The sequence below is a fragment of the Drosophila mojavensis genome, unplaced genomic scaffold (assembly GCF_018153725.1).
Source record: "Drosophila mojavensis isolate 15081-1352.22 unplaced genomic scaffold, ASM1815372v1 contig_136, whole genome shotgun sequence".
NCBI lineage: Eukaryota > Metazoa > Arthropoda > Insecta > Diptera > Drosophilidae > Drosophila > Drosophila mojavensis.
This window is the reverse complement of record NW_025318667.1, coordinates 26,820,685-26,835,162: the sequence shown is the minus strand read 5'-3', so window position 1 is coordinate 26,835,162 and position 14,478 is coordinate 26,820,685. Positions and strand designations below refer to the sequence as shown.

The 14,478-nt window shown below is 41.7% G+C and overlaps 2 protein-coding genes across 5 annotated transcripts in view; one reads left to right on the top strand and one right to left on the bottom strand.

Annotated features, from left to right (window-relative positions):
- Positions 1-14,478, bottom strand: part of LOC6584810 (potassium voltage-gated channel protein Shaker) — a 180,046-nt gene that overhangs the window by 152,812 nt on the left and 12,756 nt on the right. The window lies entirely within an intron of this gene.
- On the top strand, positions 3,064-7,975 carry LOC6584807. 3 transcript variants are annotated; one of them, XM_002010412.4, is made up of 16 exons: positions 3,064-3,264; positions 3,672-4,242; positions 4,664-4,794; positions 4,876-5,463; positions 5,532-5,669; positions 5,730-5,876; positions 5,938-6,066; positions 6,125-6,299; positions 6,371-6,486; positions 6,555-6,663; positions 6,729-6,820; positions 6,881-7,101; positions 7,158-7,254; positions 7,326-7,468; positions 7,545-7,781; positions 7,843-7,975. In XM_002010412.4, exons 2-16 carry the CDS (start codon positions 3,716-3,718, stop codon positions 7,924-7,926), a joined length of 2,934 nt encoding a protein of 977 aa, XP_002010448.1. In that variant the 5' UTR covers positions 3,064-3,264; positions 3,672-3,715; the 3' UTR covers positions 7,927-7,975. The 3 variants fall into 3 exon arrangements, with proteins under 3 accessions (XP_002010448.1, XP_015016713.1, XP_032588308.1); XM_015161227.3 differs by having other exon boundaries at positions 3,402-4,242; XM_032732417.2 differs by lacking the exon at positions 3,064-3,264 and having other exon boundaries at positions 3,341-4,242; positions 4,879-5,463.

The window sequence follows — 14,478 nt, the reverse complement described above, 5'->3', positions numbered from 1 at the left end:
TTACTACAGACTGTTGCTGCAGCAGCTGTTGCTGTTGCTGTTGCTGTTGCTGCGGCTTGTTGCTGCGGCTTGTTGCTTGGCATAAACATAATCGGCTTATTGGCATTGCCCTGGCGGACTTGAATCCAGTTGAAAGCTGATTTCGTTGCCAAATGGCTGACACAGTTGTTGCTACTATATATACTATGGATATTGTTGCTGTTGCTGTTGCGGCTGCAGCTGTTGCTGCTCACCTTATCGCCATGGTAGCCTTTGTCCTGCGGTTTAGTTGCCTATTGCCTGCTGCATGCCCCAACTCGATGGCCTAAGAAGCAGCTCTAGTGCTTATGTAACTAAAAATCAAATGAATTGCTATTGTTGCTGCTACAATTGTTGCTGTTGCTGTTGCTGTTGCTGTTTGCATTGCTCTTGGTGTTAGTGTTGTCACAGAGTTAACGAGCTCGTTACGTCTCATTGACTTCGGCCGAGCTTTCTGTGTGCATTGCAGACTAATGGAAATTGAATTCACAAACCGATTTGCCTCCACAAATGCAAATGAAGTGCAAACTACTTACAGAGACTGGGGCGTGGCGGCGTGTGGGCATGCGGGCGTGTGGGCGTGTGGGCGGACTGAGCAATTGTTTTCTGTATAAAAGTGCTCGACTTGCCACCTGAATTGCAAAGGCAGCGTAAAATAACAAAAAGAAGAAAAAAAAAACTTCTCAAAGTGTCAGCGTCTGAATCTGCTCTGCGCTTCCCCTCCTCCATCACCTTCATCATCGCCTACAGCGCCATCATCTACTTCATGTTCATCGTGTTCATCATCATTGCCAGTTGAAACAACAGCTCCGACAGTTCTTACCTTACTTTTTGTGCCTATGCAAACAATCGAGGATTGTGAAGAGCTTGAACAAATCTGAATGCCCACTTGAACGTAGCTGAAGTCTAACAAGGCTAACAAAAGGAAAACAATGGACTGAAAAACAGTTTGAAGTTGAGATTTGCGCAGCGAGTTTATATCCCAACGATTTAAGTCACAGAATCTGCTTTAAATTAGCATTATAATGGACTCCTGGACAAAGTTTCGAAGTAAACAGATAATAAAGGAAGAATTTAACGAGCTGTAACCGAATTTCATATTAAATACAATTTAATTTATGTACAGATACAATATGAAAGCAAAAAAAAAAAAAAAAAAAACTTTTGCTTGATATATGAATAAAATATAGAATAAATCTTAATACAATTTAAATTCATAGACAACTTAGAAAATAATAATAAATAATTGATTGCAAAACAAGAAAATTTCTTTTTAATTTTCTGACTAGCCATGACCAGATACGTCGATACGGAGCCTGGCCAAAGCCAGTGAATAGATCAAAACTCATTAGCGATTTAAACTGTAAAGCTAAACAAAATAGATGTTTAATATTCCCCGACTAGATATGACTCAACCTCCATCGATCGAGGAACTCAATAGAATTTTGTTTAACCAAGTTTTATATGTTATAATGTTGTACAATGCCAAATGTTAGGCTACATTAGGCTCGGGCTAGGAATAATATGGATTTAATATTAGTAGCGCTAGCTCTGTTGAATTTTCAATTCCAAATATTCATTAACTTCGCTAGCTACTTGGTATATTAATTATATAATTATTTTTAGCCTTAAGCTGAACGAATAAATGAATGCCAACGCATAAGCTTCTAGCATTTTCTTCTTCAATCAGATCAATATTAAAATTACAATTCATTACAATGTAGAGCTATACAATAAATCTGCAGTTTAGATCTTTAATTTTGTAGTATATGAATATTTATTAAAAATAAATCAAATTAAATATTATTGATAAAAAAAATTAAAAAGAATTGGGATAAGCTATCGCCAGATCTCTTATTTCCAATGGGCTTCAATGAGTCAGTATCAGGTATAATTTTATGATTTTCAATATTTCCCATTGCCAAAGACAGTTTTAGTAATTTATATTTTACAGTTATATTTAATAGTGCATGCATAAATGTAATGCAATGCATAAACTTTCTAGAACTTTAAGATATTCACGAATGAATGCTAGGAGGAACATTCCAGAATTTGCAACTATGCAAAACGAGAGAAACAAACTATGGAATATGTACTGAAATACATATATTTATACATACAATATAAATATATATGCACGTATGTAAATATTCTCCATACGCAACCATTTCAAAGTAATAAAAAAAATTGATTTTTATCCTAGTACCATAGAAAAGAACTTGAAATATCTAAATGGAATCATAAATATTTAGTTGAATGCAAATGCAAATGCAAATGCGGGAAAATAGGGAATATAAATTGGATTGAATTGGATTGACAGTTGCAGCTTGATAAATGGCAGTCGAGTGAAGCTCTGAGCTGTGAGTAGTCATCTGATTGGGGCATTGATGCTCTCGCTTTCATACTTGTTGAGGACATGTGGGCTTCGTGTATGTGTGTGTGTGTGTGTGTGTGTGTTATTCTGTGGGTCGAGAGAGCAACACACGATTTGCCCACTCATATGTTTCGAAAGCAAACAAAGCAGAAGAAGAATCGGAACATGTGCGTCCTTTTTTTTTTTTTTTTTTTTTTTTTTTTTTTTCGCTGCTGTCAGGCTCCCCCCGTGCCTGCCGGTCCCCGCCGACACGGACTCCAGGCGGCGCTCCTGCTCCTGCAGTGTTGTGGCATGCAACAGGACGCATGCGTCTGCCTGGCTGAGTAAGGTAAATAAAGGCGCTCTGGTCACATTGCCGTCCTCTATTCCCCACTGAAAGCTGTTGCTCGAGCTGGCAGACGTTTCTATTTTTCGTTTTATATTTAACTTTTATTTTACACATCACAGGGATAAATAAATTGAAATAAAATTTATATCAATCGCTGCTCGCTCAGCTCGCGTGCTTTGACTCTCTTGGAGTTGCGAATGTGTCGAATGCCTGGTTTGGCTCTCTTATAAAAACAAAAAGTAAACCCCACACACACACACATACAGTGAGAGCGACACACACACACACACACACACACATACAGAGCGTCCGCTTGCCGGCGAAATGGAAAATTGTCGCACACAAAATTTTTAGTCGGAAATTAGACGCCAACGCGTTCGCAACTCAGAGCGCTCGCGCCTCTCTCTCTCTGTCCTTCTCACTCACTCTGTCTGTCTCTAGTTCTGTCGCTCTCACACGTACTCGCACTCGCTCAGACACACGCGCTGACCGCCACAGTGTGGCCAGCAAGTGTTAGAAAGTTGTCAAACGCAGCGAATCGAACGTATGTATATATATCGAGATATATATATATATATATATATATATGTATACATGTATATATATATATACGTATATAGTCGCAGTTTGTCAACAAACAGGCAGCGGAAATTAACGCAGAACTTGTGAATTTTATACTAGTTCCGCCCTCGGCAGTAAAAAACAACAACAACAACAACTATTGACTCGAGTGTCTGGACTGAGAGCAACAAGAAGAAGAGGAAGGCCATAGAAAATAATATAAAGCCTTTTCGATTTGAATACCTAAAATCGTGTCGAGAACTCGTATAAATAGAGCGCGCCCACTTGAATGGTCTAAAAATACGAGCGAGTGGTTCATTTGACACATCTATTCATCTATTAATTTATCTCTGTTTTATCCAACGGCTGCACTCGCGCCGCATAAATCAGGAGAGCCGTTTCAATTGAACCGATCGAACAGTTGCCCGCCAAACATGCTGCTGGCCGTTAATCAGAGTGTGAGCAACTCGAAGAAGCGACGCGACGCAGAGGCAACAGGCGAAACATCGACAACATCGACAACAGCAACATCACAGAGCAGCGCCTCCAGAGAGCTGACAGATTCCAGCACGCAGCTGGTGGCCAACATGCTGCTGCCGGATGAGGCGAGTGGCGTGGGCATGGGCGGCGTCTGCCAGAGTTGCCAGCATCGCCAGCGGCAGAGTTGCCTGCCGGCTGGCTGCAAGTGCAGCTGCAACTGCATCAACAAGCTAGACGCCCCGCCGCCCACGTCCCTTGTCCTCGTCTATTTGTATTTGGGCGCACTTACTCTGATGCTGGCCACACTGTCGATACTCTTCTACACGTACACCCAGGCGGGTGAGGAGTCGGTGACCGTGGGCATTCATCAGCGTCAGCGGGAGCAGCGGAACCAGTTCCAGGACGAGCTGTTGCGCTCCGAACACATTCTGCGCGCCATGGTCATCCAGATCATGGAAAGGGACTATCCCATGGCGGCGAGGTGCGAATAATAATACCAAGTTATAGTTCCTGTTCGATTTACAATTCAATTTCTTGCATTCTACTAGTTCCGGTTCAATTTAGTTCTTTTATTACTAGTTCCAGTTCTAGTTCCAGTATGAGATACTACCGGAAAGCATTGATAATAGATTCAGTTCATCTTATAGTTTTAGCCCCAACTTGAGTTCCAATTCCTTTTCCAGTTTTCATTATTAGGATTCACTCATTCGGTGCATTGAAATATTAACAATCCAAGTTTTATCTACAAAACTAGATCCAGCTCAGGTAGCATAAATAGTGCCTCTAGTTTCCACTCATAACAAGATAAGCGCTATGAAGTCTTCTGCTCAGTTAAAGTAGCATCTATAATTCTTATATGTAATTCAACCGTAGTTCATTTATATATTCCAATCCCTTTGCAGTCCTACAACAGCCCAGCCGCTCAGCATAGTCCGCAACGAGCGGAAGATGAACAACAATTTCATTAGCCAATTGCCAATAGAGAAGCGCTTTCGCAGAGACATCGCCTCGTCGTCTCCCGCCTCGATGCATGGTAAGTCAAGCAACGCCGGAACTAGTTCAATCCAGTTCAATGACCGAACCAGTTGAATCTATATATTGTATGTACTTGCAGCAGATCCATTGATTGAGTTTTTTAATCCCAATCACCGCAAGGCTCTGGAGGAGCAGGACACAGAGATACGCAAGCGAACGGGTCTAAAGGGCGCGGCCCCCGGCGGGGATGAATGGATCTATTTGAATACGTATTGTCGTGTGCCCGAAAAGATTATCACGGGCTTTTGCAAGGGCACACAGGAATACTGCCCGCCAGCCCCAGCTGGCCCAATGGGCCCAGTAGGACCCAAAGGACCCACCGGCAATCCCGGCCTGCCGGGCATACCCGGTCCCAAAGGGAATCGCGGAGACGTCGGACTGCCGGGAGCACCAGGCGTCGACGGTGTGGGTCAGCAGGGAGCACCGGGTCCTCGTGGCCCCAAGGGTGATCCTGGAGCAGTTGGTCGGGCCGGTCTGGATGGCCGAGACGGCGTACCCGGTGAGCCGGGATTGGATGGGGTGCCGGGTCGAGCTGGAGCCGACGGCAAGAACGGTCTACCCGGACGCGATGGCAAGGATGGACTGAATGGTAAAGATGGCAAAGATGGCATGTCCATAACAGGTCCAAAGGGTGCTCAAGGTCCACCCGGTGAACGAGGGCTGAAGGGTAAGTGAGGGTAGAGTTAGCTTTCGATTATTTTAACCTGCCCTTGTCCCACACTCTCGCGCTCACAGGCATAGCGGGTCCACGCGGACGTCCAGGCAAGCCGGGCACCAACGGCACACCCGGCGTGCCTGGCATCAACACCTGGAAGATGCAGTATCCCAATGGCAGCGCCTCCAATGATCTGCTCATACCACCTTCCATCACAGGTGAGTAATCCCTGAGAGCTTTGCGTTGCCCTTGAGCTAAGATCTGTCCCCTAACGGCAGATGTCAATGCGCCCAACTTCCGACGCAATGTCATCGTCGAGGAGGGGAAGACGCTCAACATGAGCTGCTCGGCGACGGGCAATCCACAGCCCCAGGTGGAGTGGCGTCGCGACGATGGACGCACCATCAACGTGAACGGCATCGAGCGTAAGTAGAAAATGGCTGCTTAGCTCTGTAATTCCTAATTAGTATGTCTACCGTGCGACAGTAAGCTCCATTAGTGGACAGTTTCTCAAGTTCGGCAACATTACGCGACATCAAATGGCTGCCTACACCTGCTATGCCAACAATGGCATTGCGCCCGTTGCCAACGCCACGTTCCTGGTCGAGGTGCACTGTGAGTAGCAAAGGAAACCAATTCGAGCAGCTTTGTAACTCCCTCTCCCTCGTGGCAGTTGCGCCGATGATATCTGTCTACCGGCAAATGATCTATGCGGAGTACCAGAGCAGCGCCACCCTGGAGTGCCAGGTCGAAGCCTTTCCGGAGGCTATACGGTACTGGGAGCGGGCCTACGATGGCAAAATATTGGATCCAAGTGATAAGTATCGCATTGAGTCCTATCCAGATGGGTAAGTCACTCGCTCGCTCTATAAGTAGAGCTCTTGGTAAAACTAATATACAACTAAATATTTGCCTGTAGCTTTAAGACCTCCATGCGTTTGACCATAAGCAACCTCCGCAAGGACGACTTCGGCTACTACCATTGCGTGGCACGCAATGAGCTAAATGCGACTATGGTTAATTTCGAAATAGCGCGTAAGTTCGATTCCTCAAATACGCGCTCAGATGAGTGGCTATTGAATGACTTCCTTTGGTATTTATAGCTCAGGATCCAAACAGTGAAATACCCTATGTGGGCAACAATGTCAAGATCTACGGACAGCGGCCGCCCGAAAGCGAGTGTCCCGTTTGTGATCAGTGCCCAGACCCTAGGTGAGTAGTGCTACTTCATTGTCCGGTATCTCAAACAAAAGTCCTCTATCTATCTATGCTTATAGCTTGTATCAATGCAAGGACTCCATACTCAATAACTTTGAGATACAGCCGACAGGCAATCGCAGCTATCCGGGCTTGCCGAAGCGTGTGAAAAGTAAGTGTCCGATGGAGCTTACTAATTCAGAGCTATAACATATCCCCTCTTTGTTCACAGCCTGTTATCTGTATGCAGTGGGTAAGCCCGTTTTCCACAAGGTGGTGAATGAGAAATATGGCTCTTGGCTGCGCGATCCAGCGCCAAGAGAAGTCGATCGAGAGAAAACCTTTGTGACCAACGAAAATGATGCCTATAACCTATTCGAGTTCTCCACGCGCACGCAATATCGAGTGAACAGTGTGCCCAGGCACAAATACGAAATATCTGAAGGTTTTCAAGTAAGTCGATAATGTAATATCAGCAAATTAGATCTATAGAACTATGGAATTCCTAGGGCAATGCACACGTCGTCTACAACGGTTCGTTCTACTATCAACAGAAGAACTCCGATTTGGTTGTCAAACTGGACTTGACGACCTCCAAGAAGATAAGTAAGTGGCTCTCCTTTATCAGATATATAAATATACATATATTGATAGCTACACATATGAAACTCTTACAGGCGTACAGTTGCCATATTCGGGAATTGCGACTGGCAATCGACTCTACGCAACTGACTATAATTATATGGACTTCAACGTGGATGAAGTCGGTCTTTGGGTTATTTACAGCACGCTCGGTTCGAACAATACTCTGGTAGCTAAGGTAAATCTCTCTCTCTCTCTCTATCTCCCTCTCTATCTCGTCTCTATATACATATATGTCGCGTCTATTTTTGTAGCTGGATGCCGAGACGTTGCGCATGCAGTATAATTTTAATATAACACTCGATCATAAACAATTCGGCGAAATGTTTATTGTCTGCGGCAATTTGTATGCCATCGATTCGGGGACCGATAAAAATACACAAATCCGCTACGTTGTCGATCTCTACAAGGGCAAACTGCTCAACGCGAATCTGCCCTTCTCGAATCCGTTCAGCTACACGACGACAGTCGGTTATAATCCCCTCACAGTGGTAAGAGACTTGCTGCTGTCTTGTTTGGGCCCATGCTGAGTATTATCTATTTTGCTTTCAGGAATTATACTCTTGGGACAAGGGTAATGCACTCACATATCCTATACGCTATAACGAACATCGTCTAGTTACAGATAATATCTAAGTCAAATGTTTACTAAAAATAAATACAAATTGTTCTTTTTTTTACCACATATATTTGTCATTGATTATCTTAATTAGCGTGTCAATTTGGTTGGGTTAGGTTAGGCAATGCTGGGTTCGCTATTGTCTAAGGTATGTGGAGATAGCGGAAAGTTACTTTATATATATGAAACTATTCCAGCTAAAGACTAGCGAACCAGGTTAAATAGAGAGACAGCAGAAACATAATTCATAACATATCTGAAGATCTTAAAAGTTGGGTCTGAGCATAACATGCATGGTCAATGATATGGAAAGTTGAGATGGACTAGAGCTAAGAGCTCTTGAAAGCTGATTATTATTTTTTAGACTATTAAGCTCAATGAGACAGAGCAGACTTGAGTTTGAAAATATCATAGGATAGACCATATTTTATAATGGATATATCGCCTTTCGATGAGGAATATTTTACTGTAAACTATCTTAGATGAGTGCGGCATAACACTTAAGAGTGGTTAATCAATTCAGGAACTGCATGTGACACCACTCACTCTGGCAGTTGTATTAATTAAGCCATTTGAATGCATTTCGTATTCTATTACAGCCATCCATAACTCGATGTATTTACTTATCACACTTGCACAAACAATTTCCTCTCAGCGATTGCACTTCTCATCAGCAACTTGAAACTGAGTATGCATAATCAAATACGATATTATAGCAGATTGGCTAGGTGCGAAATGTTTATTTGTGACAAGAGTCAAGCAAACAGCAGACAGAAATCACAGCTTAGCAAAGGCAAACAAATGTCTCAGTCGACACAATCAATAAACGGAATAATACAAACAACAGCTCTGATAACCTGGCCAATAAAGCACAAATACAAAGCATACATAATAAAGTCGAGTATTTATTAGATGCAATTTTGAGCTGACTAAGATGATGACAGAGCCCATCATACGAAATCTATATAGTGGAAAACACTATCTTTGCTAATATGTATATCTATCTATACGTGCTAAGAGCTGTTATTTTATGAGCCCAAAGTGTCTGACGAAAGAGACAGAGATATATAGCTGGCAGCAAACAAATTCAAGAGTTTACACCAATGGAGCTTACTTGGCAATATTTCCACAACAACAACAACAACATATATGTCTATATTCCTTTGGATCTATTTACACAGTGCAGGCCAAAATTGAGCAACGAGCTACAAGCTCAATTTGCCATACATATTTTAATAATAGTCTAGCAATTTCATTGTTTACCTTTTTATACACCGAACCCATTGTGTATGGAGTTTAGGGGTATACCGTTTTTGTAGAAGCGTATGTAACAGGCAGAGGAAGACATTAAAAATAGAAATCTATTTTCACCTGTACCGAGACTATACGAGTATGACATCTATTATTTCGATAACTCATTCCATTTGTAATATTATCGATAACAATCGATTACTTGACTCCGTTTTAAAGCGTTGCTGGAATAACACAAACCTGAAGATTTAAAATTCACAGTGATGAATAAATGTTTCTGACTTTGGATATTTCAGCTCTCCCCAAATTTAAAATTAATGTATTTTAAATGGTAGAGAGATGTGCATTGGCAAAGACACACATCAGGATGTCATTATCATGCTCTGAAAATTTGATTAAAAAAGTTCAACAACAACAAAATTTGTTCAACAACTCAATTTTCCATAATAAAGCACATAAGCAAACGCAGCCCAAGCCACGCCGATTTTTCAGTGTGTGTGACTGTGTGTGTTTATGTGGATGTGTGTCTGTATATGTGTGCATGTGTTGTTTGCGTTGAATGTATAAAAGAAGCATTAAATAATTGGAATACAAGCTGTTCGCAATGAGCAAGGTATCACCTGGTCGGACACACCCGACTAGAGCACTCTTATGGTAAAATTGTTGAACTTATATGCATATTATCCAACTATCCAGAAATATATACTTGTAGGACCTTTTTTCATTTTCAATATTGACTTTTAGCAAACAAAAATGCGAATTTCAGCTGAATAAAATTCAATACAGAGAACGCGTTCGAACGTTTAGTATTATGAGCGCAAGAAGTTCTATTGATATTAAGAAATTTAGCATCTCAAATACAGTCAGTTCATTCAACGAGAAGAAGATTTAACTGACGATAGACGAACTAAAAAAATTAAGCACAAAATGGAATTTGTCTACTGAAATATATGTATATATGTATATATATATATGTATATAGCATAGTCTTATTGCTTATATAATATTTCATGCTACTGTGAAATCAATAGCAAATTCTGCTCTCTATGTTAACAAGGTCGTGCCATCGCAATAGTATTAGTGAAGCTAAGGACTTGTCCAAAGTTGATGTTAAAATATTTGCTGAGGGAGTTTGCATCGTCTCATTGCTCTAGTTTATACTCTAATTCTCACTCCGTGAGTGGGACGATTCGATTCGAAGATAGTGCAGAGCGTGAATCTCGGACGTTGCTGAGTGAGAATTAGATGGCCAGTTAGGCAATTCAGAATAGGAGGCTCGACCACGTGACTGGATATTATTATTATATAGGTACATTGCAAGAACAGTTTATGAAAGACAGAGATCAAATTAAAAAAAAAAATAGAATGAAAGACCAAAGTTACATAAAATATATTCTATGTATGCGCATCCTTAGCTAGGTGCTCTCTCAATGCAAGTCTCTTTTCCTCTCATGCTCTCACACTCCATTATAATTTAGATTATTTAATTACGCCTAGAGCCTAATTACGTCTAGAGTAGAAACTCGTTTCATTCATTCATTCATTTAGAGGCACGTTTACTCTCTTTTACTACTAGCTGTTAGACCTCTTTTCATATAAGCGTTTTACAACACTGGAATACTAGCCTAATACTATGTTGCAGTTATTGCCCATTGAAATTGGGAAATCATGGTATAATGCTTTGAAATAATGTTCTACTTTATTCTACTTTCACCACGTAATATTAATTTACAGTTCTTCGAGCTATTCTCATATTGAATTATATTATAATAATCGGATTTATTTATTAATTTTTTATTCACATTCGTATATGCAAATATTCTTACTGATTTTGGAGTGGACATTGTCTTTTCTAATTGCTAATTTAGCTTTAAAAAAAAAATGTAAACGGTACCAAATTGTGTTGCGAAAAATACCCTCAATAGGTTTATACTCTACTATATTATAAATACAATACTATAATTAAATCTATTTAGTCTTCAGTATATGGACTATGTCAATCAAATAATCTCTCACATACATATGTAGCACAGTTTTGTCCCCTCTACCAATAGCCCCAAATTATTGATTTTTAAAATCGAGTTTAGCTCTTGCTGCAACATGAACGAGGCCCGGGCGCTGCACTTGTGCTGGTGCTGCAGCTGATTGATTGCTGCGCTTGCAAAATAAATACAGATTTCTTTGTTCAGCTGAGCACTTTGGCTGCAAACTGCCGTTGGCAACATTTCGCTAACTACATTTACCTATTCGAGCTGAATGCTCGGGGACTAGTCTCGGTTCATTTGCAATTAGTTGCAATAATGTTTACATTTGCCTCGTCTGCTTCATCAATTATGTGTGCCTGGCAGTTCGACTGCCCAGCAACAAGTACCTGGAGCAGACTGACTGACTGACGTGAATGACTGATTGATATGCTGATTGAGTGACTGACTGACTGATAGACTGATAGACTGGCTGTCAGTGCTTGGCATCGAGCGTATTTCATGTCCTGACAGCCGCCCTCAACGGGCAGCCAGCTGTCACCTACACTCAGCTCCTGCTCCTGCTCTTGCTCCTGCTCCTGCTCCTGCTCCGGCTCTTGTATGCCTTTTACCAGCTCCTGCTCATCCACTGCGTGGCAGCTCTCATTGATTGCTTTGTGCTTTTGTGCCCAGCCAAAGAGTTGATTTTGTATCAAGCCACCGCCCACTCGCACAGAACCGCCCCGCCCCGCCCACATTTGGCCACATTTCAATTCCGTTTCACATTTGGGCTCATGTGCGTGTGCGCCGCACATCATACATATTTGGAGGCAGACACAGCCTCCTCCGCTTGTGCTGCATGCCTGACAATTTGCATTTCTCGTTTTCTTGCTGCAGATGCAGCTGCAGCAATTGCAGCAAGATCCGCCCTGCCTCTCACGCGCCTCTCGCCCCGCGTCTCGCTCCTCTGGCCCAGCTGTATTTGCGTTTGTAATTGCGTGCGCAATTGCCAAATGCTTTCCTCACTGGATTTTCACATGCTTTTCGTATTTTCAGCTGCCTGCAGTCCCTGTTGTGTCTCCCCTTTAATCAACGGGACAAGCAGCTGACGGAATTGATTAAAAGTTTATCGCATTAGCAATTTGATGCCAGCTGCAAATGTAGCTCTGGACAGAATTTGTCAAATAACTCGAAATCGTTTCGTACTCAGCGTGCATACACAATCATCAATATCGAATTGTTTCCTTTGATGAGTTTTCGATTTTTTGCATTTACAATGGGATTAAGGCAATGGAGACGCCTTTGAATTAGAATCGAACTATTTGCCCTTGTGCTATCTGCTTAAGTGTCTATAAAACTTGCAGTGAACTAGATAATGCCTGCTGAGTGAGCCACTCTGAATGCCAGAGCAGAATTTCCGACATGCTGATTATGTGAAACTATGCAAAAATTGCCAAATATCAAGTTAAAGCAAGCGGAAACAAATTTCGTACAAGACAAAAACTGTTTGAGATATGTATGTATATTAATGTTACCAATTGTATTTTGAAGTGTTGTACAAATTTTCTTCATTTGATTATTTAATATCATTGTACTTTTCTTATGGAATATATCACATCATTAATTTTAAATGATTTACTTCATGATAGGCGCTTTAATAGCAGCTCAAATGTTGAGCTCAGTACTAAATTTTTAAGTGCAATCCTTCCTTGAGAAATCAAATATTTTTATATAGCTATCGAAAAGAATCTCACTTTTATATGTAGTTATATCAGAATCGTAGTCAAATATCAGAAACGTTTAGTTATGGGCTATATAAATTGAATATATCATTCGTATTTCCAGCCGTTATTTCGATCAGTTTATGTGTGATTCCCAACCACAAGGCGAGTGTTATCGATAACTTCAATAGTTTTTGATAAACCTTTAAAATAGTAATACAATTAATCTTAATATAGAACATGGGAATCTAAACCACTATTAGATGACTGATTGATTGATATTCAGAATTTCGCCCCAACAATCTCAGCTTCTGCTCCCACAAGTTACTTTAAGCACTAGGCATATTATCGATAATTTAAATAGCTATTACAATAGAGTTATCGAAAATAGTCTCAGCAGCTTCTCCTGTCCACTTGACGTAGTTTTGCTTATCTCCTTAACCCTCTCTTCTTAAACCACACACACACACACACACACACATACACGAACACTGTAGTACTTGCGACATTAGCCCCATTTATGCTAGCACAATTTGAATCATTTATCATTATGAATTTTTCATTGTTAGCTTTCATTAAATCGTTCTTTTTCAATCCGTGGCTAATTGGGCACCAACAGACGCTCACTCTGGCTTTATTAAATTACCATTGGCAGTGTCAACATTTGTTCCCCTCCCTGTCTCCCTCTCTCTCTCTCTCTTTCTCTTTTGGCGAGTGCGTGTGGTTGTGTATGTATTTTGATTTATGCAGTTTTAAATATATCCGTACAACTTGGCAAAACGCCAGCAAAAACAGCTTGACTTGCCGTGTCTCTTCCTCGCTCGCTCGCTCACTCTCCCTCTCCCTCTCGCTCGCTATCTGAGCGACATTCACATCATTTTTCAAATACATATTTTTCTCTTTCAAGTTTTTGGAAACAGTGGACTAGGCACTTGGCGCAGCTGTTGTCGGACAACCATTTGTAAGGATAATGCGCCGTTGTCAAATTGCCAAGAGCCTGAAGTTTATAGAGTCGTGGCGGGGACTCGGGCTGGGGCTGGGGTTGGGGCCATGTGGCGTGTGCTTGGTGCGGATGTGGAAACAGCTGTTTAGCGCTTAAGCGTGTTTTGGCATTTGGCATTTGGCAGCTGACCAAGCCACGAACCAACACCCGATCCAGCCCCACTCCACCCCAGCCCTAACCCTGACCCTGAATAGCCACCTTTGCCTTGCCTCTGCCTCTATTAACAGCTCCAATTGCAGCGAGTGTGTGAGTGTGGCAGGAGTTTTAATCAAAATGCAAAATATAATTGCAATTCTTATGCGTGTGTGTGTGTGTGGGTGCGCAGCTCACTGGAGCATGAAAAGCAATACAATTCCCGACTCGATTTCTATCTATCATCCCCAGCCGACAGCCGACAGCAATTACAATTGAAACAACAACCATTTGGTGTGACAATAATCAGGGCACAAATATGCAGAAACCGTCGAAGCGTTAAATTATTTTTTTGCTAGTCAGCCTTAAGTGGACGTCTAGAGCTATTTGAGCCTGTGGGCGTGCCACACTCACACACAACACACCACACACATCTGTCATTAAGGACAATGCCATTTTCATGGAGCTGAGCGTTTAAAATTTGAGCCCCAGATGACAGCA